Source organism: Mchenga conophoros, linkage group LG3 (genome assembly GCF_057382185.1).
Source record: "Mchenga conophoros isolate Kocher_MC1m ecotype Shallow Benthic linkage group LG3, M_conophoros_male_GT1.1, whole genome shotgun sequence".
Taxonomy (NCBI): domain Eukaryota; kingdom Metazoa; phylum Chordata; class Actinopteri; order Cichliformes; family Cichlidae; genus Mchenga; species Mchenga conophoros.
Window position 1 is genome coordinate 15,593,857 of NC_140528.1, and position 27,298 is coordinate 15,621,154.

Here is a 27,298-nt window from a genome sequence, read left to right on the forward strand (position 1 = left end):
GGATGGGCTGTGGCAAAGAGAACAGAGAAAATCAAAATCAGTTTTTCTCTGAATTAAAAGCAAGGAAACAACAATATATTCTACATGGTGAAACTGATGGTTTCTGGTGTTTTTGGTCTGTTTTTCTGTATTCATGCAGATAAAGTGTAAACTCAGATGAATTATACCATCAAATGTTAAAGGAAAATATCAGGATGAGTGTCTGTGAGCTGAGAAGGATATGAAGCGAGCAGTTTATCCCAGAGCTGAAGCTGCTCTGTGTGCAGAGATGAGCTCAGATTCCTGCTGTGATTGATCAACAGTCACAGAAATGTAGACTTGTAGTTATTACTGCAGTATGGTCACAGCAGATACTGATAAACATGTATTATGAGGATGGATGATCAAGTTTCTCACTCTCTCCTTTAAATCTCAGTTTTTTCTTCTTCACAGTTTATCTGTTAATTTATTAATGAATAACACTGAAAGAGTTCCTGTTATATTTCCCCTTGAACATCAGCTTATTAGGGCGGCATTAGGAAATAGCCCCCCTCCAAAGAATGAATAAATGAATGATGATAATAATAAAATGATTCAAAAGCAGAACTCAGAGTGGTAGAATGGTCAAACATGGATCCACGGGTGGTTCAACTGCATTTGGTGACGTGACTAAAGCAAATCTTTCAAATAATCCCACCATCAACGGGATGTTGTCTCCTTTACTACGGTTACTTTACTTGGTCACCGTGTGAATTTCTTTGAAATGAACCAAATTCTTTTATTTGTTGGTTGTTGCATATTTAACCTCTACAGTCAGCAAAGGAGGCGATGAGGCCTCAACAATGTTGGGTTGTAGCTGTGCTTCAGGTTAGAGTGAGTGTCCATGGAATAAATGTAAGTCAGTGAACTGGAAACATGACTGTGTTCAAACTTTGTTTTCCTTTTTATAATGAGTCTAATCAAAGGTGGACAGAAGTATCTCCACTGTGACTTTTCTGTGTCACCATCAGAGCTTCTGCACAGTGTGGAGAAAGATCCAGAAGCAGAGCTGGACTGCAGACAGCCAGTCAGAGCAGCTGTGTACAAAGTAAGACTGAACATCTGTCTGCTGATGGACTCATTTCTGAAAACTGGACTTGTTGTGTTGTTCAGACATTGAAGAGTTTTCTTTCTCTTTAGTCTCATTGTTTTTCTTTCTTTCAGCAGATGTTGGTCTGCAGGAGGTTTTAGATGAACATAAGATCAGTCTGAGGAGGAGATGTGAACGTGTGACTGAAGGAAGTGATGAAACAGGAAGTAGAACCCTCCTCAACACCATCTACACTGAGCTCTACATCACAGAGGGACAGAGTGAAGAGGTTCATACCCAACATGAGGCGAGGCAGCTGGAGACAGCTTCCAAGATGGACGCCCTCCATGACGCTCCAATCAGGTGCCAGGACATCTTTAAAGCCTTACCTGACCAACAGAGACCCATCAGAGTGGTTCTGACCAACGGCGTGGCTGGTGTTGGAAAAACCTTCTCAGTGCAGAAGTTCACTCTGGACTGGGCAGAGGGCTTGGAGAACCAACATGTCAGTGTGGTGGTTCTGCTTTCATTCAGGGAGCTGAACCTGATCAGAGATGAGCAGTACAGTCTTCTGGAGCTGCTCCATGTTTTCCATCCAACATTACAGAAGGTCACAGCAGAGAAGCTGGCTGTCTCTCAGCTTTTGTTCATCTTTGATGGCCTGGATGAAAGCAGACTTTCATTGGATTTCACCAACAGGAAGCTGCTGTCTGATGTCACACATAAGTCATCAGTCAGCCAGCTGCTGACAAACCTCATCCAGGGGAATCTGCTTCCCTCGGCTCTCGTCTGGATAACTTCCCGACCTGCAGCAGCCAATCAGATCCCTCCTACATGTGTTGACAGGCTAACAGAAGTACGAGGCTTCACTGACGCCCAGAAGGAGGAGTACTTCAGGAGGAGATTCAGTGATGAAGAGCTGTCCAGCAGAATCATCTCCCACATGAAGACATCCAGGAGCCTCCACATCATGTGTAGTATCCCAGTCTTCTGCTGGATCACTGCTACAGTTCTGGAGCACATGTTGACTACAGAGCAGAGAGGAGAGCTGCCCAAGACCCTGACTGACATGTACTCACACTTCCTGCTGGTTCAGACAAAGAGGAAGAAGAACAAGTACCATGAGGGACATGAGACGAGTCCACAGGAGCTGATGGAGGCTGACAGGGAAGTTCTTCTGAAGCTGGGGAGGCTGGCGTTTGAACATCTGGAGAAAGGAAACATCATGTTCTACCAAGAAGACCTGGAGCAGTGTGGTCTGGATGTGACAGAGGCCTCGGTGTACTCAGGAGTTTGTACAGAGATCTTCAAAAGAGAGTGTGTGATCTTCCAGAAACCAGTCTACTGCTTTGTTCATCTGAGCATTCAGGAGTTTCTGGCTGCAGTCTACATGTTCCACTGTCACACCAACAGGAAGACAAAGGTGGTGGAGGACTTCCTTGAACCAAAATCTTTGACCAAGAGGATTTCCAGTGTTTCTGATAACACAGATCTCCAATCACTTGATGTATTTCTGAGGAGAGCCATGGAGAAATCCCTCCAGAGTAAAAATGGCCACCTGGACCTGTTTGTTCGCTTCCTTCATGGCCTCTGTCTGGAGTCCAACCAGAGACTCTTAGTAGGTCTGCTGTGTCAGACAGAGATCAGTCCAGGAACCATCCAGAGAGTCATCAACAACCTGAAGAAGATGAACTTTGATAAAATCTCTCCTGACAGAAGCATCAACATCTTCCACTGTCTGATGGAGATGAACGACCTCTCAGTACATCAGGAGATCCAAGAGTTCCTGAAGTCAGAGAACAGATCAAAGAAGGAACTCTCTGACATCCAGTGCTCAGCTCTGGCCTTCATGCTGCAGATGTCAGAGGAGGTTCTGGATGAGTTGGACCTGCAGAAGTACAACACATCAGTGCAGGGACGACAGAGACTGATTCCAGCTGTGAGGAACTGCAGAAAGGCTGGGTGAGTCCAGATGTGATCATTAACATCATTAATCAGTGTAGGTTGGTAGTTTAATGTTGAAAATAAAATCAGATTGTAACCACAAAGTGTTTGTGTCCGTACGCTGCAACCTTCCACACCATTCCTTTATTGTACAGACTCAGCAGCAGCTCCATGGATCCCAAATCCAAGAGTGGAGAACAGATTTGAAGTGTGTCACATCCATGCAGTCACAGCTGTTTCCACCATGTTTCCACTGATATTAATCCTGTTCAATGACACGTTTCATATCAGTGAATATGTTCTTTAGGACTTCCACTGACATGTTTAAGTGTCCTGCTGGAAATCACTCAAATCATCCATGAAATCCATGAAAAATCATTTTAGTGTTTCTAACTTCACCCTCTGTCCTCTCTCTCTCTCCATCCTCCTCACTGCTTCTTTCACTGATAATCACACAAACATCGTATTCAGCTACAAAATAACACAATAATATCATCTGATGATCATTATTATAAGAGCAGGATCCATATTTGATATCAGAGTAACACACTGCTTGGTTATGTGCAGTCATCATCAGTGACTGTGGGTCAAACAGAAGCTCTCTGATTGGTTGCTGACCTTGGTCACCTGTCCACTCTCTTTTTTTTTTTTCTTTTTTTTTTTTTGTCTCGTTTGGATCTATAGCCATCAGAATTGTTGTCTTGAGGCCAAGAAAGATGCCAAGCTGATTTATTTTACCAAGTGGATCATCATGGCCTTGCCATATTGGTCCATTTGATTGACCTTTATTATAATTATGAATTTATTTTATTTTCAGTTGCTATCTTTCTTGTCTAATATGTCTCAGTCTCAGGTTCTCAGTCATCCAGGTCTTTGCAAGCTCCTTTGACTTTGTCTAATAAACTTACGTCTTTCATTCTTTATACAGATTGAGTCTCTGTGGTTTATCAGAGATCAGCTGTGATTATCTGGCAGCAGCACTGAAGTTCAACCCCTCCCATCTGAGAGAGCTGGACCTGTACGACAACAAGGAGTGAAGCATCTGTGTGGTTTCCTGGAGAGTCCAGGATGTGGACTTGAAACTCTGAGGTCAGTCAGCATGTTTTAGTTGTGCTGAGATGAATATGATGTGAAAGTTGTGCTGACACTAAACTGCAGACATCAGGCTGATATTATACTGATCCACACTGAGGATCTTCATGGTAAAGTCTGTTTTCTTCTTCTCTGGTTTAGTCCATTGACTGCAGCAGAACAATGTTCACATTTCAAACCTTCAAAGAAGAAGAAAAATCCTCCACTGGATAATTCACTGTGAAACTCTCCAACTCTTCATTCCACCTTAAAGTCTGTCTGACACTGAAATCCAAAGCAAAATGTGCGTTTGCTTTACAGACAGCAGTCCAACACAAACATACACACATCATCCAAAACACAGTCCAACATCCAAATCTCCTCCACTGCCAGCATGAATGATGGGAAAGAGAAGGAGGAACACTCTGACATTCAGGGTTAGAATGAGTTTCATGAAGCAGACTGTGAAGATCAAAGCTGCATTAGAAAGCTTACATGAATGAATGAGTGGACAGAAGTGGACAGAGATCATCTGAAGCACTTCAAAGGCTTTAAATCAGCACATTTCTCTTTATTCTTTATCAACTCTGTTAGTTTCTCTCAGTTTTCTGTGGAATGAAGCTAACAGCAGGCTAATAAGATGCTGACCAATAGGTTTCTATTAAAGGTTGTAATTTGTATATGAAAAAGTGCTTTGGCTCAGCAGGGATCAGCTTACAGGTAGAATACAGCTGCTGGATGGGATTAGCATGTCATAGCTATCTACCAAACTGCTAACTGGGGGATTTCAGGCCATCTATGGATCATTTTTGCTAACTGTTTATTCAGCTTAGGCTCACAGGGCTGCAGCCTGTGCCCTAGCTGTCATAGGCAAGAGGCGTGGTCCACCTGCACAGGTGAGCAGTCCATCACAGGGCCAACAGAGAGACACAGAGAAGCACTCTCTCACATCCACACCTACAGCCAATTTAGAAGCATCAATGAACCTAAGCAGCATTTCATTGGACTGTGGGAGAACATCCAACCTCCACAGAAAGGCCAACAAGCTTCAACCTACGACCTTCTTGCTTTAAGGCACTAGTGCGAACCACTTTTCCACATTTCAGCCCAAATCCTAAATCTTCCTCTTTCTGACTCCAGGCCAGGTCCACTAACACTTTCTCATCAGACACTGCCACCTAGTGGAGGAAGTCTTAGTTCCATTTGAAGCTTCAGATTACAGTTAGTTCCTTTACAAAGAGGTGGAGGTGGTGGGGCCACAGCACCATCATCACTGACTTCTAGGGATGGGTATCGTTTAGGTTTTATCCGATACCGGTGCCAACCCGGTACTTTTGAAACGGTGCCGGTGCTTAAACGGTGCTCAAACCGGTGCTTAAAGAATGGGGAAAAAAGACAAACTCTGTCCAAAAACCTCTCATGTTTAGCTGTTTTCCACTTTTTCTTTTGTCATTTTAGCCTTTTTGGCCAGGGTGAAGGGAGTATCTGTCATCAAAGAAGAAGACAGCTGCATGTAACTACGACGATGTTTGCTAGTTCACCTTACATGCATTAATTTAATAACGTGGTTAGCCTACTCAACGTAAATTACACACAAACAACATTAAGCTACTCACGCAGAGAAGAACGGCTGCTGCTGCCATCATCATCCGTCATCATTTCTGCTCCACTGGCAGGGCTAGGGGCCAGGACTCTCCTCTTCGGGTTCTTGGGGGATGTTGCTAACTCAGATAACTGTCAGATAACAGGCACCACACCCGCAGTAGATGCGCTCGGTCTTGCAGCAAGCTATCAAATACGGTGCATTTCTCGGCTTTTAAAAAAACCCTATGCGTCACCAGGTGTTTCATCAGATTTGAGGTGTTACCTCCTTTGCACAGTATCACCTTAAAGCACTTGTTGCAGGCTGCTGAGTTTGCATCTCTTGCTGTGAAGTACAGCCAGACTTTGACCGCTTCGTCTTGGGCATTTTTAATCTGTAGCTCTGCTCTAAAAGAACGTACGTACCTGGGCATACCTGTTTTCAAAGTAATCACCATTTTTCCCAGAAAGAAATGTAAGTAGAAATCGATGATCTATGTGAGAACATGAGCCTTTAAAAAGTCCCAGTGGGTGCAGTCAAAGCAGTCCCTCAGTCCCAGTATAGAGTCTTTGGTCCAGACTGGAACAACTGTGTGCCCAGTTTGAGCTCTCTTCAGTCCTGTGACCTGACAGACCCAGAGGGGCCATGACATCACATTTAGAAGCTCCCCTAATGGACCCACAACACATGTCCAACATTTAGTCTGTCTTGTTGGACCAACTGGAAGAAATGATTCAAGGACTTAGTCACAGAACAGAGATTCAAATCTCCAAAATCCAACTGGCTGCATCAGGACATATAGTCTGAAACTCTGCACAGTTTCCTGTTTGAAGCTGCTTCCTGTTGGCTTCAGCTGTTTGGAGTTTCCATTTTCTAAACTTCTACATTCTGAACCTTCTTCAGCTCTGAACAGATGATGAAACACTGAATGATTTCAAGCTCACACTTTGTCTAATAAACTTACATCTTTCATTCTTTATACAGATTAAGTTTCTGTGGTTTGTCAGAGATCAGCTGTGATTATCTGGCAACAGCACTGAAGTCCAACCCCTCCCATCTGAGAGAGCTGGTCCTGTTGGGAAACAACCTGAAGGATCCAGATGTGAAGCAGCTGTCTGATCTTCAGCAGAGTCCAGACTACAGACTGGAGACTCTGCTGTAAGTAGAGTGATGGAGTGAGTGGGTGGTGCTGACAGCTGATGAAGAGTCTCTGGAAACACTAGTTTATCTCCTCTGCTCTTCCTTCTTCTCTCTGCAGGTGGAGGTGATGATGGTAAACAGGACGGTGTGTGTGCTGAGAGAGGAGGAACTGTGTCCTGATGATCCAGAGAGGTTGAAGCAGCAGCAGCTTGTGTGTAGAGACGCTCTGACTGGGCCATGTTACTGGGAGGTGGAGAGGAGAGCTTCATCCAGCAGTGACTGACAGAGGAATGAGAAGAAGTGCAGATGACTGTCAGTGCTGCAGAGTGAACTGCTCTGAGAACAGCTCCACTGTCAGACACAATGTAGAGTCCAGCATCATCCCTGTGTGTCCCTCTGGATCTGACAGAGGATCATCAGTGTATCTGGACTGCTCTGCTGCTGCTCTGTCCTTCTACAGTCTCTGCACAGTCTCTGTCTGACTCTGGCTTCAGACCCTCCTAGATCAAACTCACCTGGAAAGACTTTCAAACATCACTCAATAGATTTGAATACAGAATATATTAAATATATACTGTAGATGTACTGTAGAGTTGCAGTTTGTCACTTGTAAATACAGTCTGTGAGCAGCTGTGAGCTGAAAGATCTTTCTAGAAACACGAAATGTTTTCACTCTTCTGTTGCTTTTTCATATATTTCCACAACATTAATATTGATCCCACCTGTCTCACCTGTTTCATGCTTTTATACATAATAACAGGACACGTGTGATCTGAGTGCTTCTGTGGTTGCTGTGCTGCACGTCTTCATTTAGATAACAGAGACATCTAGTGGTTCAGAGGGAGAACTGCAGGAGGTGGAGCTGTGTTTTAGCATGGAAAACTTTTTATCTTTTAGGCGCAGATACAAATATGACAAGTATCAGTGTGAGATACAAAAGGTCACATCAGTCAGCAGAGGGAACAGTGATCACACAGCAATGTAAGAATAGAAACATAACAGTGAATCTGGACATGTATACAGATGGAAGCAAACAAACAGGATGTAACACTACATTAAAGCCACAAATGGGAAGAAAACAAAGCCAAAGGAAAATATATTTGATCTCAGGAATCCAAATCAGATGCTTTAGAGCAGGGGTCGGCAACCCTGGAGGAGCAGAGACCCGAGGCGGTCGCCGGTTCGAGTGTCAGGTGACCTGAACTTCAGGTAAGAAGTTATGACCTGCAGTCTATCTGCGTCAGATATAAACCAAGTTTAGGTGGAGTTTATTTTCCTTGTGCTGACTCTTTACAGTCAGTTACAATAACTCGTACTGCGTACTAGCTAGCATGACGGAGTTTCTATACAGCTGGGTGGTGCTATGATGTTACTGATAGTGAACTTTTTTTTTTTAGTAGAGTTTCCAACCGTCCTGTAAAAAACAGAATCATCTCGTATTCAGAGAAAATATTACGCGTTTCGTGTTGAGCTGAGAAGGAACACAGTTTGTCCCGGTGTTCTGTCAAAATGTCCTACCGTAGCGTAAATTTATGGTCTTGTCTTTCAATCCGTGCACCTTATCAGAATATGTTACCTTACGTGGTTAATGGCTCCGTCGTATAGGTGGACGTTCAGATAGCCAAAACACTTCAAAACTTTGAGTTATTTTGCTAGGACATTAATAACATGCTTCCTGCTTGGATTTATATAGGTAACATGTTCAGATGGCCAAATCACACTATTAAAACATGCTTCCTGCATACAATCATCTAATGTTGACAAAGAATGCAAAGAGACATGGAGGGGAAAAGGCAGCTGTTTTTATTTGAAGTTGTTCCTTACATTTTTTGCATTTATATTCTTTGTTGCTCTCTTTATATTTTTTACATGCAAAATGTTCCCATCTTTGGCAAGATTCACACTGCACCTGGAAAGGAAAAATAAAACACTCATATTCTGTTTAGTGAATACTATTACTCAACATTTTAATCATGATTGGCAAGTAATGATACTAAGACTTATGTGTTTCTTTTCTTTTGTTTTGCTTTACCATTTCAATCATGCTGCGGTCAGCGTTAGCATCTAACATGGAGCAAACAGTGCAGTTTTCCTCAGCGTTCCCTGAAACACATTCATAGTTAGGTTTTAATCAAACATTATTTATTGAATAATTAAAAAATAATAGTACATTTTTTCCCAAATATACTTCATGGAAAATTAGTCTAAATTAGACTTTGAGAAGGGTCTTATCTGAAAGTGTTTGAAGAGCACTATTTGTACTGTGCTGTTTGAAAAGCACTATTTAAATTGGAAGTACGCACTCTAACGTGATAAGGACTTTACTGGACTTACCTCGATTTTCAAATAAGTGCAAGCTATCTGCATTCGCTCCAGCACAACTGCCTCTGTAGTGGTTGACACCTCACTGACCTCTCCAAGATCAAGGTAGTGTTCTGCAAACTGTGAGATTGATCATAATTAGAATGTAAAGTCTTAATTAGGTAAAGGATAGGATAATTATAAGCCACAAGGCTTCAGCCTATTCCTTTTTCAGTTACTGTATGATTAAGTACTTCTATGTAAAATGATCATCTTTGTTGTTGTTGACCGAAATAACTTTCACTTCACTTAAATTCACTTAAAGTCTTAATTCTAGCTAACAAGAAATGGAATCATTTGAATACGGGTTACCTTTAACAGTAAAACTCCACAACTGCTGGAATCCTGTTGCTTGTTGTGTTGCATAGTCTGTAACTGCCACTCCATGGTGTCTTCATGCCCTCTCATCCTCAGAAAATTCCTAGTTGAACAAAAATGTTTGTAATGAAACAGTATTTTTTTTTTTATTATCTAAGAATAATACCTCAGTATCATACATACCTCCAGTTGCGCAGAATTTTCCTGTCATAAACACCTTCATTCCCATGGGGTCTATGAGCAGTATTTTCTGTGCAGAAATGTTGACAATCTAAAGAAAAAGTTAAATTAAAAATTACAATTGTTTGTGCCACTGAAAACTTATTTAAAAATAACACTTTGTGCAAGAAACTGCTTCACAACAAATTACGCAAATTAATAACAAAATGAACACATACCACAAGAATCCAGTGTGTACCAAAGTTCACAGGGCACAGCCACGTCTTCAACTGGGAACTTCATCTGTGGGATTGGAAGTGCAGAGTAATTTGGATTTACTTAGGTACCATGCGTCTCAGGGTGTTTTCAAATATAGTCTTCTTTAAAGGAACCGAACTCTTTCCTCAGCAACAGAAAGGAGTCAACTGTTTGGACCACTTCTGAGCTTTCAACATACCAGTTGAGGCATCTGAACTGCCCAGAAAACAACGAGCTTGCAACTACTGAACAGAGCAGGTGTGCAGCATTCTGCACAAGTATACAAAAATGTTATAGAACAGTAAATAGGTTTTTTTTTTTTAATTTCAAAATTAGTAGGTAAATGACATTTCTTACTTACCTTTCGTCTCTCAATAACACGGTGCAGATATGCATCAATGACCTGTTTTGAAAAATCTGAGTTTATACAACAACAGCAACAATTTTTGAAGTAACTGCTTGAGTGCTGTACACAAAAACATCTAAAGGAATAGAATTGCTGATAAAGGTTCTTTCTGCATATACTGGAACTGGGTATTATGATGTCACAACATCTGTGTTGTGGTTGATAACATTTTTTCCTGTTGAAGTGAATGGGTGAAACCTTATCAGAGTTTTGCAATATAACCCCCCCCCCCCCCCACCTACCCGCACATTTTAAACTATTAATGGTCTCTGCACTGCAAATGCTTCAGAAGGAGCAGAACCTCGAAATCAGAATCAATAATAATAAGTTCTCTTACCTCATCAGAAACCACCGTGACCCCTGCAGTGTTCGAAAAGAGGAATCAAATAACTTTTATGTTCCAACAACTGACTCCAGGCGCCCAGTATCCTTTGCACGCCATAGCCTCTTTACTAAAAGAAAAATATGATAAGTTAGCTCAGGCATGCATGAGATTTCTAGTGGATACGCTTGGTAAAGGCCGACGGGCCACAACAGGAAAAAGTCAATACAATAGGCATGCATTTACACGCAGAGAAATAGGAAAGGTACAGCGGGTGGGCAAAATAGAAAATTACTGACAGGCAGATCCATTTCCAGACTTCCACAAGCTCAGTGCACGTTGCATGTTTCTTTATATCCAATATGAGTTGAAGACTGCAAAATGCAAACAAAGTCATGCAACAGTCAATCAAGTTGCAACGCCAAACTGGCAACAAATGACCAATGGGTCAAAAAGAGTTGTTCACTATGCCACCTTCCTTTTCTAAGCTTTGTTTCCGGGAGGGAAGTTCTTGTTCATGTGTTTCTGGTCCTGGAACACAATTAAACTCCTTGTGGGAGCAACAACTTTTGTCAGCCGTTTTGGGTGCATAATGAATAACAGAGGGTCTGGTATCCTCTGGACTTTGCTGGCACTGAGGGTTAGCAGTAGGATGGCAGGGGATCATCTTCAGGTCTGTGGTGCTTCCTTTTGTAAGTCTTGGGACTTTGCCATATTTTCCTCTACAGTTTTTTTTAACTTGCTCTTGTAGAAGATACAAAGTCACCGTAACTCGACTCCTCAGGGAGAATGATGGAGGACAGCTAAAATTTTCACATTTTAAATCACAATTAAAATCATAATGGCAAATAATGCATTTGAAACATGAACTGAAAATCCGAACTATAATAACTCATGTTTAAAAGTAAATATACTATTATAAAGCTTTGATCACAGAAAGCCACAAAGATTGACTCCTATCATTTTGTGTATAGTCACTTTTTACTCTTGATACACTTCCATAGGTGAACACATACTGAAAGGTCTCCTCAACATTTATTACTTTACATAAAGATACAAACATAAAGTAGTAACTAGTCACTTACTTTATCTTTAAAATGTGTCTTGCGTATAGAAGTTAAGCAGAGAAGATTAAAGCTGCAGCTAATATCAGTATGCACACTTTCCAATTAAGATTACATTTAATTCATGCATTATCACAGTTTTTGCATAAATAGAATTCCTTAATAACACTTACTGGGACTTCAACAGGAAGAATACGTAGCTCAGGTGGTGGAGCAGGTCAGCCACTAAACAGAAGGTCGGTGGTTTGATCCCAGGCTGCCTCCTGGCTGCATGCCAAATGTCCTTGGGCAAGATACTAACCCCGTGTCTGCCTACTGGTGGTGGTCAGAGGGCACGGTGGCGCCACTGTCCGGCAGCCTCGCCTCTGTCAGTGCGCCCCAGGGCGGCTGTGGCTACACTGTAGCTGCCATCACCAGTGTGTGAATGTGTGTGTGAATGGGTGAATGACTGAATGTAGTGTAAAGCGCTTTGGGGTCCTTAGGGACTGAGTAAAGCGCTATACAAATGCAGGCCATTTACCATTTCTCTCCCATACATTAAACGGAATGGTGTGTATTTGGTTGTGGTGTGGACCTTGGACCTCAAAGAAAACAGTGTAGCATCCAGATACACATCCCAGTCATTCTGTTGACTGTTGACTAATTTTCTCAGGGCTCTACATGTGGACATTAAAAAAAAAAAAAAACACAATAGTGACAGTGTCTTAAAAGCATCCATCGTAGTGTGAATGTGAGTGAATGTTAGAAGCACTAAAAACCTTAAAGAAAGCGCTTGTGTGAATGGGTTCGATTGGGTGAATGCACAAGTTGTACAAAGTGCTTTGAGTGCTCAATGAGAGTAGAAAAGCACCATATAAGAACCAGTCCATTTACCATCTGAGCCTTCGTAGAAAGTAAAGCTGGCTCAGACCCTTTTTGTAGGCAGCGTCCATGTTGGCAGACCACTCCAACTTGTGATCCAGATGAACTCCCAGATACTTAAAGGATGTGACTATTTCAACATCATTCCCACCAGTGCAGACAGAGGAGGGATCTGTTTCTGCCAAAGTCCACCACCAGCACCTTTGTTTTGGCCACATTCAGTTTCAGGTGATTCTCCTCACACCACCTCATGAACCGACCAATCACTCCTCTGTATTCCTCTTCACTTCCCATTCCCTCTTTAATCCAGGATCTCAACCAGTTTGTTATGTTCTCACATTTTTAGGTTCTGGTGCCTTCAGGACTGCTTCAACTTTGTCCTCGGTTTTGTGGAGCCCATGTCTGTCGATCTTGTGTCCACAATACTCAATGGCATCCTTGAAGAACTCACATTTGTTTTTGTTTGCTCTCAATCGATGTTTTTCTAGCCTGGCCAGGGGCCCGTTCTTCGTACCTCGCTAAGTAAGTTAGCTGGATTAGATTGTTGACGATTTCGCGTGATCCTGGATCGTTCGGTTCCCCGAAGCTCATCCGGGACTTGCTGTCATAGCAACAGAGCCTTAAGCGTAAACCTGCTCGGGAGCAGGTTTACTTTATGTAAACAGGATTAGATCGCGGGCACGCAGGTATGTCCGCTTCATTTATACGAAAGCAACAGCGATATTCCACCACTGTTTCACCATAAATAAATAATATCAATGTAACTGAAGATAATGCAGCACTTGATCCTTTTATTGATTTCACACAGATACATACAGGTCATTTCCTAAAAAAGGGAAATGTACTATTAACATTCTATTACATGTATGTGATTATTACAGATGTAATTCATATTTCAGAGTAGTAATTGTAAATTACTTCGTGTAATCAAGATGAGAGACCACGGCTATAAAAGCGAAGGTGGATTTGGGAAGCCTGTCGCAGCCATGTCCTGTCCGTATACGCGAGCAGCCCATTGCGGAAGGTGCAAGATTGATAAGGAGAGTTTTCAGAATTCAGCGTATATTGCGGGACAGACAGGATCCTTTAGCTCAGCGCGACAGTGTGCTCAGAGAGATATCGATTTTCCCGTGAGGGTATTATTTAGGCCTACTTAACCAACTTGTTGACGAGGGGGTGCAGGACCACCACCTGTCTTTGTTTGCTCTGCCCTTTTCTTGGTTGCTGTTATAAACAAACAAACAGATTATTCCAGGGTCTCTTTCCAAGAGACGAAAAGCAATATAAGTGATAAATATTACCATTCTGTAGAATATTCTTATATTTCACTTTTACTTGTTCCCATGTTCTAGTGGGTCCTGTTGTGGCTCTAATGTGAAAGGGGATATAATATAACATATTATAATATAATATAATGTAATATAATATTGGATAATATAGTGTGATATGATAAATCTACCCTACCGCCTACTGGTGTTGGCCAGAGGGGCCGATGGCGCAATATGGCAGCCTGGCTTCTGTCAGTCTGCCCCAGGGCAGCTGTGGCTACAACCGTAGCTGCCTCCACCAGTGTGTGAATGTGAGAGTGACTGAATAGTGGCATTGTCATGCGCTTTGGGTGCCTTGAAAAGCGCTATATCAATCCACTCCATTATTATTGTTATTATTAAATTACTTACGAGTTTAATTTGTCAGCAACTTTCTGCCAGCCCTCTCTCCTTGCTTTTGCAGCCTTTGCAGTGTTCCCTTGCGTTCTGATTAAACTCTGAAACTCCTGAAATCCCTCACTCAGGAGTTCTTGCTCTGCTGCCGAAAAATACCGAGCGCGCTCCTTCGACATTTTCGCCGACCAATCAGAGGGTTGCCGATCAATGTTTCCACTATCGATGCGTAGCCCCTTTTACGACACCCAGTGATCTCACATTACTTCATCCAGCTGTACTAATCGTCAACAGCAGGTGTGTTCGGAGAACCGGATTAGCGAGCTCACGGTTAGCGCGATGATTTGGTCTTGGATGTGTCATTTGATGTTGGATGTAATAAGCCACGTACGAAGAACGGGCCCCAGGACTGCTGTTAGGTTAGCCAGATGAGTCTCCTCATCAACACCAGTGACAATTATGTCATCCAGAAAACACTGTGTTCCTGGAATGCCTTGTAGGACCTGATCCATGGCACGTTGCCATACTGCTGGGACACTGGCGATACCAAATACCAGTCTGTTGTACTGATATAGGCCTTTGTGAGTGTTTATCTCCAGATATTTCCTGGATGTCTCTTCTACTTCCAACTGGAGATAAGCCTGGGCAAGGTCAATTTTTGAAAAGTGTTTGCCACCTGCGACTGCTGTGAATATGACTTCTATCTGTGGAAGTGGGTACTGATCTATGCGGAGAACTGGGTTCACTGAAACCTTAAAATCACCACAGATCTGCACTCTGTCACTTGCTTTCTTGCTTACTGACACTATTGGTGTAGCCCAATCTGACCATTCCACCTTGGTGAGTATTCCTTCCTCTTCCAAGCGTTGGAGCTCTGCTTCGACTTTGGGGCGTAAAGCATAAGGTACAGGACGTGCCTTGTGTAATCTTGGTTTTGCATTGTCCTCCAGTATGATCTGTGCTTTAATATTTTTCAGGGTGCTGATTCCATCTTTGAACACCTGGGCATGGTTATTAAGTATCTGTTTCAGTCTTTCATCCACAGAATGTGCACTCAGGCCTCGTTCCAGTCTCATTGACTTTATTTCTTTCCAGTTGAGGTGGATGTGTTTCAACCAGTCACGCCCAAATAATGGCACACCTCCATTTTTTCAGAACATAAAGTTCCAGGTTGCGTTTCTTTTTCTCATATTCCACATTCACTTTTAGTTTTCCCAGAGGAGTTATTCTTTCACCTGTGTATGTTTTCAGTTTCACTGAGGTGTGTTTCAGTTTCAGATTGGGGAATTTGTCTCTGTAATCTTCATATAAGATCAGTGAGAGGGCAGACCCAGTGTCCAGTTCCATCTGTAACTCAACCTCTTTTATTTTTGGTGTGAGCCATATTGCATCATTGTCTTTCTCTTGCATTGTGTACAGCTCCAGGCATGCCAAATCCTCCTAAGAATCATTTGAGTCTTTCTCAGTTACTTCATGCAGCTTTCCTTCTGTTTTCCACATTTAGTTTTTCTTTTAGGCTGCGCAACAAGTTGTATGCTTTCACTCCCATCACACTCAGTAACACAGCAACTTTCCTCTCATCCTCTATTTTGTTAGCCAGAAAATATTGTTCAGCTCTCTCCACATATGTTGTTCAATCCTCTGTGCCATTATCAAAAACGTCCATTTGTCCAACGCCACCTGACATTTTCTCAGTATTTTCACAAGTATCCTTAACTTAATAGAACTGATGTTACTCACGTCCTCTCTGCAGCGCACTAGCCAGGCGAGTGAGTTAGTATCCACACGGATGAATAGTTGTTTTTGCCGTAACCTTTTCCGTGTCTTTTGGCCACTTTCACAAGGATTTCTCCCTCCTGTCGTCCAGTGCACATCGGAGATCCGTTTTAATCCTCGTCACCAGTTTGTTATGTTCTCTCTTATAACTTAACTGGTAAAGTAACAACACATGTTTGGTTGTTAGTAACTTACTTTATTAACCATGTTGTGGAAAGGCACAGGCATATCAATGCGCACAAACGCCACACTTTACACAGAAAGTAGTACCACAAAAATATAAACTGATTTTACTAAATACATAACAGTTTATTTTTAAGGAGGTCAAAGTCAACAGCTTTCAGGCCATTTTTAGTGTATTGGATCAAATGTTTCTTTTTCATGTAGTGAGGTTTATTTCTCCAGATAAAATTAAAGTTTATTTGATTAATAGCTCTTGTTCATTTATCTGGAATGACATTAGTGTGCGTTGGATTGATACATCTTGGTAAACTTTCCATTTCTGTTAGATAAATTCTCCCTAAATTGATAAATTGCTCTAAAGCTGTCATGTTGTGATGTGTGCAGGCAGGCAGAAGTGGTGGATCCAAAATGCAGAACTCTTGGAGACGGGATTTAAACTGAAAACGCAGCTTTATTGCTGGACAAACTCTTCATAAAATAAAACTCACAAAAAGCAATGCAAAAACAAGACGCTGAGGACCGGACATAACAAACACACAGCAAGTTGAGGGTACGACGCGACAGAGAGCACAGGAAAACACTGGGCCTATATACACAGGGAAGTAATCAGGGAAAGAAACAGGAGGGAGACACAGCTGGGAGGGTTTGGGCTAACGAGACATGGGGAGCAAAGCAAGACACACTGACATGACACAACCCTTCACAATAAAACAGGAAACAAGAAACAGACGCAGACTTGACACTGAACCTATACTAAACACGAGACACAACCTAAGAAGTAATCCCTCACTAAGAATAACAGAAACATAGAATACCAATAAACCAAGCATAACAAAAGCATCGGGATACAAACCATAATACAATGTGAGCAGGGCAGACGGAACAATTGACGGAAAAAGTGTGGACTTTATACCAGTTTTTAAATTGTGTTGATGGGCCACGTAAAACCAGAGTTATGATAAAAAATATCTGCAATGTTTGGTTTTCTTCCTGAATACTATCGTTGTTTATATTTACTGCGGGAAACGGTAAAAACGGCATTTTATAGGGAAACACTCGCTCGAAAACACTCTCCGCCTGTGAGCAAAAACAAAACCAAAAGTCCCCACCCTTTCCTATTGGTGGAAAAATGTACCATGTCGACCAATCAAAACATGGCATTAGTTGTTGAGGGAGGGGGTAAGTTTTAGGAGTAAAAAACAATGAGGTGCGTCAGAACAATGAGGCGACTGCTGAATGTTACAGGTGTTACAGCAGTGATACATCTCCTGTTGTCAGGCCTGCAGGTATCAGGCTGTTGTTCTCCTTTATCTCATAGTGGACAGAAATTCTTTTTTTGCAGTGGCACAAATAATTTGTGTGGCATCAAATTTGATACAGAACAGTTGATTGTTAAATTGAGTTAGGGCACTAGAAATCGGGCCACCATCTGGGACGGATACTGGTTAATTGATCGCAAAAAAGTTGGACTTTATCCGCTAGGCAGTTAATATTAAATTTGTCAAAATTGTGTAGGTGCTAAGCTGTCAGGCCTGAGTGTGCTTGTGGTTCCTGGTCCTAAATCTAGTCGTCCAAAAGTTCTAAACGACTTCAACAACAACAACAACAATCTTTATTTATAGAGCACATTTAAAAGCCTTGGGCATACCAAAGTGCTTTACATAAAACAATAAAAAATAAAACAGTTCACACATTAACATCAAATTCATAAAAGTAACGGATTATGTTCACAGATAAAAGCCACCAATAAGAGTAAACTGCAGCACATAGGTTATAGCAAGGTAAGACTGTACCACCATGATAAAAGACACCAATAATGGAAAGATAGCAGAGAATTTAATACAATAGGTCACTGCAAACAAGCCAGCATTTAACTGGTAGAAAAGGCAAGTTTAAAAAGATATGTTTTTAGCCGTGATTTAAAAGAATGAATAGAATCAGACGCCCGGATGCCAATCGGGAGATTGTTCCACAGCTCCGGTGCAACTAGAGCAAACGATCGATCACCTCTAGATTTCAGTCGAGATCTGGGCTGAACCAACAGTAACTGTGAGGATGACCTTAAAGCCCTAGCAGGAGCATATGGGTTTAAAAGTTCCTTAAGATAGCTTGGTGCAGTGTTATTGGTAATTTTAAAAGTAAACAACAAAATTTTAAATTGAATACGATATTTGACAGGCAACCAGTGCAGATCAGCAAGGACAGGAGTAATGTGGGCAAACTTCTTGGTTTTAGTTAGAATGCGTGCTGCAGCATTCTGAACTGTCTGTAATCTATGTAAAAGGGTAGAGTGGAGACCACAATAAAGTGAATTACAGTAATCTAGCCTTGACGTTACAAAGGCGTGGATGAGCTTTTCTAGGTCTTTATACGGGATATAGTGCCTGGCCTTAGAAATAAGGCGAAGCTGGTAAAAACTGGATCTGACAACAGCAGACACTTGTTTATCAAGTGTTTATCAGGCCTGCTGCCCTCACCTCAGTCTTTGAAAAAATCATCAGAAATGTGATTATGGAAGACACTGAACTTCAACTTGATTCAATGCAGATTGCACATAAGCCCAATAGAGGAGTGGAGGATGCGCTTTTGATTCTACTTAACCTGATTGTCAAACACGTAGAGAGTAAAGGACTTCAGTTCATCGATTTCTCTTCTGCTTTCAATAACACAGCCCCAGATTTGAATCAAAAGACTTTTAGAACAGTTTGAAATCCGGACAAACCTGAGCAAGTGCAGTCATATAAATATCTTGGGGTCATTGAGTCTGTTTTATCATGAGAATGATGCAGGACAAAGTCTTATAAAAGCAGCTTTGTCCCTGCTACCATCACTAAACTTAATAACTAATAACTGTTTTCCTGATTTGATTCATCTCGTGTAATTTCCAAATATGTGTCTGTCAGGTTTAAATCGATGTGTGTGTTTGTGAAGGGATGACAAATGCTATTATTTTTCTGTAAAGCAAAATTACCTAAAAGTAAAGTAACCTTGATATGTCAGGATGTAGATGTCCCACCCAAAAATGTCATCCAGCCCTGAAACATCGGTACTGTTCAAGGCACCATTGCTGTCCACACGTCCATCAGAGTGTTAGAGGTGGCTGCCACGGATGCTGCAGTCTGCTCTCTGTTTCCATGAAACAACCACACTTGAAATGATCATTAAAGCTACCTGTACTAAAGGAAGCTGAGAACATGGAAGACGTGGGACTGACTATGGCTGTGTCCCAATTCAGGGTCTGCACGCTTGAAGTACACGCACTACGCGTACTACGTACGGTGCGTACTATAAGTACGAGAAGTGCAGAAGTGAGAGGCTTGTGAAATGGGACGGTATACGCTTCGTCGCGCTGTTCAGGTTGCCTAGCAACCATGATACTAACTGCGAGACACGTTACATACAGCTTTATTTGACAGAAATGAAGGAGAAAAATGTTTTGTTGGTCATTCATTTTTGTCATGACATCACTTTGATTAGTTGAGTATCTGGGGCTGAGACCACGGGACTGTAAAATGTGATTGTTGGGCTTCATTTCTGTGCTGAACAGTCATTTAAGATTAGTTAGTAAATAACAATTAGTTAATGTTGTTCATGAGACTAAAGTCATCTCACTGTGGTAATGTAAATATAATATGGCCAATATTATAGTATTGTCAGATTATTATGATATATATATATATATATATATATATATATATATATATATATATATCCAGTCCAGTCCGAACGACATTCCAATGTCGTTCGGACTGGAGAAGTGTAGTCGGATGGTAACAAAGAGAGGGAAGGTAGTCAGAACTGAGGGGATTGAACTACCAGAAGGCAACATTGCAGACATAGAGGACAGTTACAAGTACCTGGGGATCCTGCAGGCGAATGGGAACCATGAAGAGGCCGCTAGAAAAGCTGCAACCACCAAGTACCTGCAGAGGGTCAGGCAAGTCCTGAGGAGTCAGCTGAATGGTAAGAACAAGATCCGGGCCATCAACACGTACGCCCTGCCCGTGATCAGGTACCCTGCTGGGGTAATAGGCTGGCCAAGGGAGGAGATAGAAGCCACTGACACAAAGACAAGAAAGCTCCTTACCATGCATGGAGGGTTTCACCCCAAGTCCAGCACCCTGAAGCTGTACGCTAAGCGGAAGGAAGGGGGCCGGGGACTGGTGAGTGTCAGCACCACAGTCCAGGATGAGACAACGAACATCCAAGAATACATTGGGAAGATGGCCCCAACTGACCGAGTGCTCAGTGAATACCTCAGGCAGCAGAAACCCAAGAAAGAGGAGGGAGATGAGGAACCATCATGGAAGAACAGGTCCCTGCACGGTATGTACCACCGGCAGATAGAGGAGGTGGCTGATATCCAGAAATCCTACCAGTGGCTGGACAAAGCTGGACTGAAAGACAGCACAGAGGCACTAATCATGGCAGCACAAGAACAAGCTCTGAGTACAAGATCCATAGAGGCTGGGGTCTATCACACCAGGCAAGACCCCAGGTGCAGGCTGTGTAAAGATGCCCCAGAGACAATCCAGCACATAACAGCAGGGTGCAAGATGCTAGCAGGCAAGCAATACATGGAACGCCATAACCAGGTGGCCGGCATAGTGTACAGGAACATCTGTGCCGAGTATAACCTGGAAGTCCCGAGGTCAAAATGGGAGATGCCCCCAAGGGTGGTGGAGAATGACCGAGCTAAGATCCTGTGGGACTTCCAGATACAGACGGACAAAATGGTGGTGGCTAACCAACCGGATATAGTGGTGGTAGACAAACAGAAGAAGACGGCCGTAGTGATCGATGTAGCGGTTCCGAATGACAGAAATATCAGGAAGAAGGAACACGAGAAGCTGGAGAAATACCAAGGGCTCAGAGAAGAGCTCGAGAGGATGTGGAGGGTGAAAGTAACGGTGGTCCCCGTGGTAATCGGAGCACTAGGTGCGGTGACTCCCAAGCTAGGCAAGTGGCTCCAGCAGATCCCGGGAATAACATCGGAGATCTCTGTCCAGAAGAGCGCAGTCCTGGGAACAGCTAAGATACTGCGCAGGACCCTCAAGCTCCCAGGCCTCTGGTAGAGGACCCGAGCTTGAAGGATAAACCGCCGCAGGGGCGTGCTGGATGTTTTTATATATATATATATATATATATATATATATATATATATATATATATATATATATATATATATATATATATATATATATATATATATATACATATATATATATATATATATATAATTGACTTTAATTATTAAACATTTGCATATAAATAAGTGACGTCATATTCAGTACTTTTGACAGTTCACTCTACATTTAATTTGTTTTTGATTGAAATTGAATATTACTTAAACTCTCTTAAATTAACTTCCAATAAAAAAGGTTTATCATTGATTGAAATTCATTCAGAAATGTTTAACGAATGAGCTGTCACAACTTTCAAGTACAAAGTTGTTATGAAGTCTGTCACATTCCCCCCCTTTTTCTTTCTTTTTTCTTTTTTATCCTTTATTTATTTATCCTTCTTATTTCACTGTACTGTATATTGGTACTCTTATTTGCCTTATATGTCTACTGTACAAACTGAACTGGAATGACTGACTGTTCGCTTTATAATTTCAATAAAGTTTGGGAAGAAAAAACAAACCTCTTCGGCCGCTCCCTTCTCATCATGTTTCTAGGATGGAGCCGTTTGGAATAATGCCGCCCTCTGCTGGACAGATATCGTATTGTCCCTGAGTCCTTCTGATCCTCAGCACTTTCTATCAGGAGACAACGCACCCAGGTCCCATTTGACGTTGTTCACTTGGTGTTCTGAAGCCCAGTACGGACCTTAACACGGGCTCCATGTGGACATATTAGATTAACTGTTTTTTAAGACCAGTTTCTTAAATTACATGACGGTGTGATTTTTATTTTGTGCTTTTAGTGCAGAGAGAGTCTCTGTGGAGGTTGGATGTTCTCCCCGTGTTTGTGTGGGTCCTCTCAGGGGACTCTGGCTTCCTCCCACAGTTCACAGACATTCAGGTAGTGGGGTTAGGTTAACTGGTGAATAAGTGTGAGCGTGAACGGTCGTCTGTCTCCTCACCCTGTGTTAGCTGGGATCCACTCCAGCTCGTACATGCCCGTCAGGCACCATCCTCATACCTGTTCTGGTAAATCCAGTCCTGGAAGACACAGCTCACCTGGAATCTGTGTTCATGTTATAAAATGTTACATTTCATTAGAAGTTGGTTGTATTCCAGTTTTATGTTGCAGTTTTCACTTTTGAAAGGGAAGGTTAGTCCAGCTCAGTCAGATGCTGAATGCTCTCTTTCAGTACGTTGTTGTATTAAACGATGACTCAGCAGACGACACATTGTAGCCATGTTAAAAATCATGCAACAGACCCTTGGTCACGATGTCATTGTGGGGATGTCTAAAGGCTGGGTTCCTTCTAATAACCGTAACAAGTGTTTATGGCGCTCCTTGAGATGCTGGGTAAAAGTTCAGCCTCTGCAACCTCGACGTGTTTGAAGTTATCGACAGGCTGCGAGGTCCACTTCAAAGGTGTTCTATGTTAGATGTTGGTCAGGTTAATCAAAATGGAAACTGTTGAACGTTTCAGAAGTTTACACATTAACCAACATGGTCCAGCACTAAACATCGTAAAGCCTTTAGTTTATGGAGAGAGGATGCTGCCATCAAATTCAAAATGGGCTAATATTTTTCTTTAAATGTTTCATTTTCTCACTTTGTTTAAAATACTGGTTTATAGGATTTGCAAATGATTGCATTCTGTTCTTAATCATATTTAACACAGCGGATCAAATGTAGGGAAGTGGGTGTTATATTCAGATTGTGGGATACATTTAGGAAATGTAAAACTTTTGATGTTAATGTTGTTTATTTGCAGGGTTTAAAAATAAATGTGTTTATTGTTTGAAACTCATACTTGGCCTTCTACTCTTCATGGCTGCTTAACGAAGCTAACAGGGTGGACAGTCTGAGGAGCTGGGAAAGAAAAGCGTCTGAACTGCTTTAAGTTTCTTGAAGATGTTTTATTCAAGAAGTTTCTTCAGTTTTTGTTTTTTAATAAACACCATATACACATTTAAGTTCAGGTTTTAGCAGATATAACACGTTACAGTTAGCACGTAAGAGATTTGGGAGGAAATTCTTTACAAAAACATAATTCACAAGACACTTATTTGTGACATACGTATCTATTGACATATAAAAGACAATTGAACAAAGGCTAACTAACATCTGGGCAATAAAACAGAATGGAATAGAGAATATTAGTATTTATACATATATAAAACTCTCTGTGACGACCTTTACCATGTTTTTGCAGGTGGAATGAGAGACATGAATGAAGTGCAATATGCAGTAAATGGAACAATGTGCATTGATGTTACAGATCGTGAAAAGTAGTGAAGTGAATTTGTTCATAACAAGCAAAAATCAAATATGTTTGAAACTGACCACTAAATGCTAACCAGAGGTGTCAAAAGTGCACATTCTTACTAAAGTTTAGATACCTCGGGGGTCTGACCGTTGTTGTAGCACTAATAAAGTGCCAACGTAATCAGTGTAAGCAAACTAGATGATTCCTACAATTATATAATTATTAACAGCAAATTTAGACATGAAAGACTCTGTACCAACCTTTACGATCCACTTGCAAGGTTTCCACAGTCGATGATCCATGCAGGAACGTATTTCCACCTACCATGGAGGTCACGTGTTTCCGGTTACTGTGGAGCTCCCCAGTGGCTGCAGCCAGACCCTTCTAGGTTAGTGTGGAGGTCGCAATATTAGCACCATTAGCAGGGCACTGTGTGTTGCAAATGTTGGTAAATCAGTTTGTGCACATAACTGAAATGTTCCCCTCTCGATGTTTAGCACTTTGACAAAGGAGCAAAGAGAAATTCCCACGTCTTCCACACAGTGTTCTCTGTGTGAACACAGACAGTGTTTCTTGTACCCAGTTTGTAGGAGCTGGGATTGGACTCCACCACAGCAGCCTCTGTGTGGGATAGATGCAGTGCTCTGTAGTATAAAGCACTCTGTCAGGAAGCTGGACTCTCCAAACCAGCAGTCATCGTCTAACATCTGCCTTCTTCAGCTGTAACCGTGTGTTTCTCTTGTAAACTTGGCTCTGATCATATGTGCTGTAATATTCCAGCTTTGCTTCCCGATCGTGCTGCACAGTCTGCACATGCTGGCCGGCTCCCCCAAGCTGAGAGCAGTGGGACTGCGCCTCATGACCGCTCTGTGGAAAAAACAGGTTTGCAATAATAACGCATTACTATAAATGTCATATTCATGTGTTCAAAGCTTCTGTTTGTCTTTGATTGTGTGCTGCTTTGGTCATGTCTGTAAGGACCGGGTCTACCCAGAGCTGCAGCGTCTAATGAGCCAGCAGGACAGCAGGGTGGTGCTGGGGAGGGGCGCCCAGTGGGAGCAGATCCTGGCCAGGGCCGCCTGTGTCAGGGACATCTGCAGAGAGAGGTGGGTCCTCCCATACTTACAGAAACAGTGGGCACTTCCTACATTCACTGGTTCATTCATTCAGTGGACTTTGCATGCACAGTGCAGACAGTGTGAGCTTCCAACACCAGGATTCTTCATCTTCCCTTCTAATGAGTAATAATCACTGACTGGACTCTTCATAGATGTTTCTGCTCAGCAAGCTGATGAAAGTTCAGAAACATAGAAATATTTGTTTTTTCAGTCACATCACATCAACTTTGCTTGTTAAGATAAATGAATGCACTTTGTAGCTTTGCAGTGAATGAAGCCTCAGCTCGACGCTCCACTGAGTCCCTGTTTCTCCAAAAATCAGCAGGAGTCCAGTTTTAAATATTTCCGTACAAATGTCCAGAGCAGCTACACGTGCCTGAATCCAGAAGGATCAAAGTCTTACAAAGTTCAGTTCAAACAGAGAGACTGAGAGGCAGCTAACTTCCTGTCTCTGCCAGACTATCAAAATAAAAGCATACATTTGAAGCAAAAGAAATCCAACTATGTCAGTCTGTAAGCATTGCTTCCCATATAATACAACTCTAAGCAAGTGAGCCATAACTTTATAGTTTTAACCTTTAACCCAAAAACTATGTTGATCATATAAACTCCACAAACTGCATCCAGGCTCCTGCACACGTCCTTTACATGTTAGCTGTTAGCTAATGCTTGTCAGTTTTTGTGAACTGGCCTTTATGTGTGTTGATGAAATAAAACGATGATTTTATTTGATTATTTCCTTTGTTCTAACCAGCTGGTGCACACTGTCCATCCTCCCGGGGCCTGTTACACCTGCTAACATGTACATGCAGCTTTTTTAGCAGCATTAGTGAAAACCTGGGAAACCCTCTGGATGGATGCTACAGTACAAATTTAGCAAATCATTGAGCTGTTTTGTTGTTTTCACAAATGCTTACGTTTGCTTTTATTGTAAAACATTTGCCTCCATAAGAGTTTGCAATGATAAGAAGCTGTGTTTGGCATTTACTTACTTACACGTGTCCTGGCACTTTTAATGCTTTTTTCTTAAATAAAAATGGTAACAAAATTAGAAGAAACACATTTCCCACTTTGTTCACGCTGATGTGTGTGTTAACCAGGCCTTACCAGCATGCAGGGGACATGGTGGCTGCCATTTCACTCACTTTAAAACAGTGCAACAGACCAGACCTGGCAACCCCGGCTGCTCTCGTCCTGCAGGGACTACAGGAGCTGTGTCGAGCAGAGGTACCTCGCCTGTCTCCATTTGTCTCTTTAAATTCAGGAATCATCATTTTTCTGGATCATAACTTTTGAATCTTTTCCAAAGTTCTGGTCTTAAAACAAATCTTTCTTTCTCAGGTGGTGGATATTATCTCAGCATGGAGAACTGTTTGGTCTGAGCTCAGCTGTCACTCACAGCCAGAGGTGGTTCAAGCCATCGCTGAGCTTTTGGCTCTGGTGCCTCAGCTCACAGTTAAATCAGAGCAGTACGAGGTGCGTCGTAACGTTCATGTTGCTCTGTGTTGAGGAGCTAACAGAGCGACACAGGAACTCCACCAGGTTGTGTTTTTCTCTGTGGTTCTGTCTGTAAACAGGACTCTCACCAGCTGTTTGTATATTCTAACCTCACTGTAGAGTCACATCTCTACATCACTGTGTTTGGTAGCTAAAGTTAGCACATCAATGTAAAGTTGGGTAGAAGCACAAAGTACAGACGTGTGAGGGTCCAGTCCTCAGAGTCCTGCTGTGGTCGGACTTCACAGTAACTAATAAATGGATCAGCGAGTGTGAGCATCTTTTTAAAAACAGAAGGTTTGGTCATTTGTTGCTCTGGAGGATTCAACACAGTGCAGCAGTGGCCGTCCCAGCAGATGAATCCGAGACCATGCAGTGCTGCTTGTTGGAAAGCTTTCCTCCTCTCTAACAATGATATGGCAGTACAGCTTAGGTTTGCAAAGTTGCATCTAAACAAACACAAGACCAAAGGCCAAAACCAAACATGGCGTATTAGCACAGGACGCCTGATAGGGATGCTTTTGGGTTGCAGCCACAGGACCTGCGCAGCACCTTGCAGTCACTGAGTCAGACACAAATTTCTCTGTTGTGTGAACTTAAGCTTAGTGAAAATCGGTGAATGTAAATTGAAACCAACGGCTAAACCTCCTTAGGAAACTCAACTCCTTTGGAGTCAGCACACCCATCATGATGACTTTTTACTACGCCTTCCTGGAAAGCATCATGACCTTCTCCATCACCTGCTGGTCCCACTCTCTCAGCCTTCATACAGGAACAGACTGCAGCATCAGTGTGCTCTAAAATCATTGGCCTGCCTGTCAGAACTCTGGCAGGTTTTCATCAACAGGCCCTTAGACAGGCAGCCAAAATCATCAACGACCCCTCTCACATTCTTCACCCTGCATTTCAATGGCTCCCCTCTGGGCGACGCCTCCGCTGCATTTCCTGCAGGACTGAGAGGAGGAGGAGCGCCACCTTTGTCCCCAAAGCAGCTCTGCTTTTTAACTCCAGCTGATAAGAACATTTCCCACACCAGAAACATAAACTACACTCTTATACTACCAACACTTTACTCACTTTTAGTCACTTACAGTTATTTATTCACCTTCAGTCACTTTAATTTTAAAACTGTGTAATTTT

General features: G+C 42.2%; 2 protein-coding genes across 3 annotated transcripts in view; both read left to right on the forward strand.

Annotated features, from left to right (window-relative positions):
• The window catches only part of LOC146577421 (NACHT, LRR and PYD domains-containing protein 12-like), a 60,775-nt gene that overhangs the window by 4,300 nt on the left and 29,177 nt on the right, over window positions 1-27,298 (forward strand). The window contains exons 3-7 of one of the 2 annotated variants that reach the window (XR_014889465.1): window positions 990-1,066; window positions 1,183-3,010; window positions 3,921-4,081; window positions 6,630-6,803; window positions 6,904-8,701. The exons of the other annotated variant lie outside the window; for it this stretch is intronic. The gene's annotated coding sequence lies outside the window, so the exon portion shown is untranslated. Of the gene's footprint in view, window positions 1-989; window positions 1,067-1,182; window positions 3,011-3,920; window positions 4,082-6,629; window positions 6,804-6,903; window positions 8,702-27,298 lie in introns of those variants that run through there. 2 annotated transcript variants of the gene reach the window in all.
• LOC146577422 (focadhesin-like) lies at window positions 24,257-26,262 on the forward strand. Its single transcript, XM_085254553.1, has 4 exons — window positions 24,257-24,425; window positions 24,522-24,649; window positions 25,762-25,888; window positions 26,003-26,262. Exons 1-4 carry the CDS (start codon window positions 24,357-24,359, stop codon window positions 26,168-26,170), a joined length of 492 nt encoding a protein of 163 aa, XP_085110679.1. The 5' UTR covers window positions 24,257-24,356; the 3' UTR covers window positions 26,171-26,262.

Bases quoted from the DNA above. Each gene is read 5' to 3' on its own strand.
- LOC146577422 (XM_085254553.1), top strand. From the start codon at position 24,357: ATGCTGGCCGGCTCCCCCAAGCTGAGAGCAGTGGGACTGCGCCTCATG. The intron at 24,426-24,521 runs GTTTGCAATAAT...CATGTCTGTAAG, and splicing joins CCGCTCTGTGGAAAAAACAG to GACCGGGTCTACCCAGAGCT. The intron at 25,889-26,002 runs GTACCTCGCCTG...TTTCTTTCTCAG, and splicing joins AGGAGCTGTGTCGAGCAGAG to GTGGTGGATATTATCTCAGC.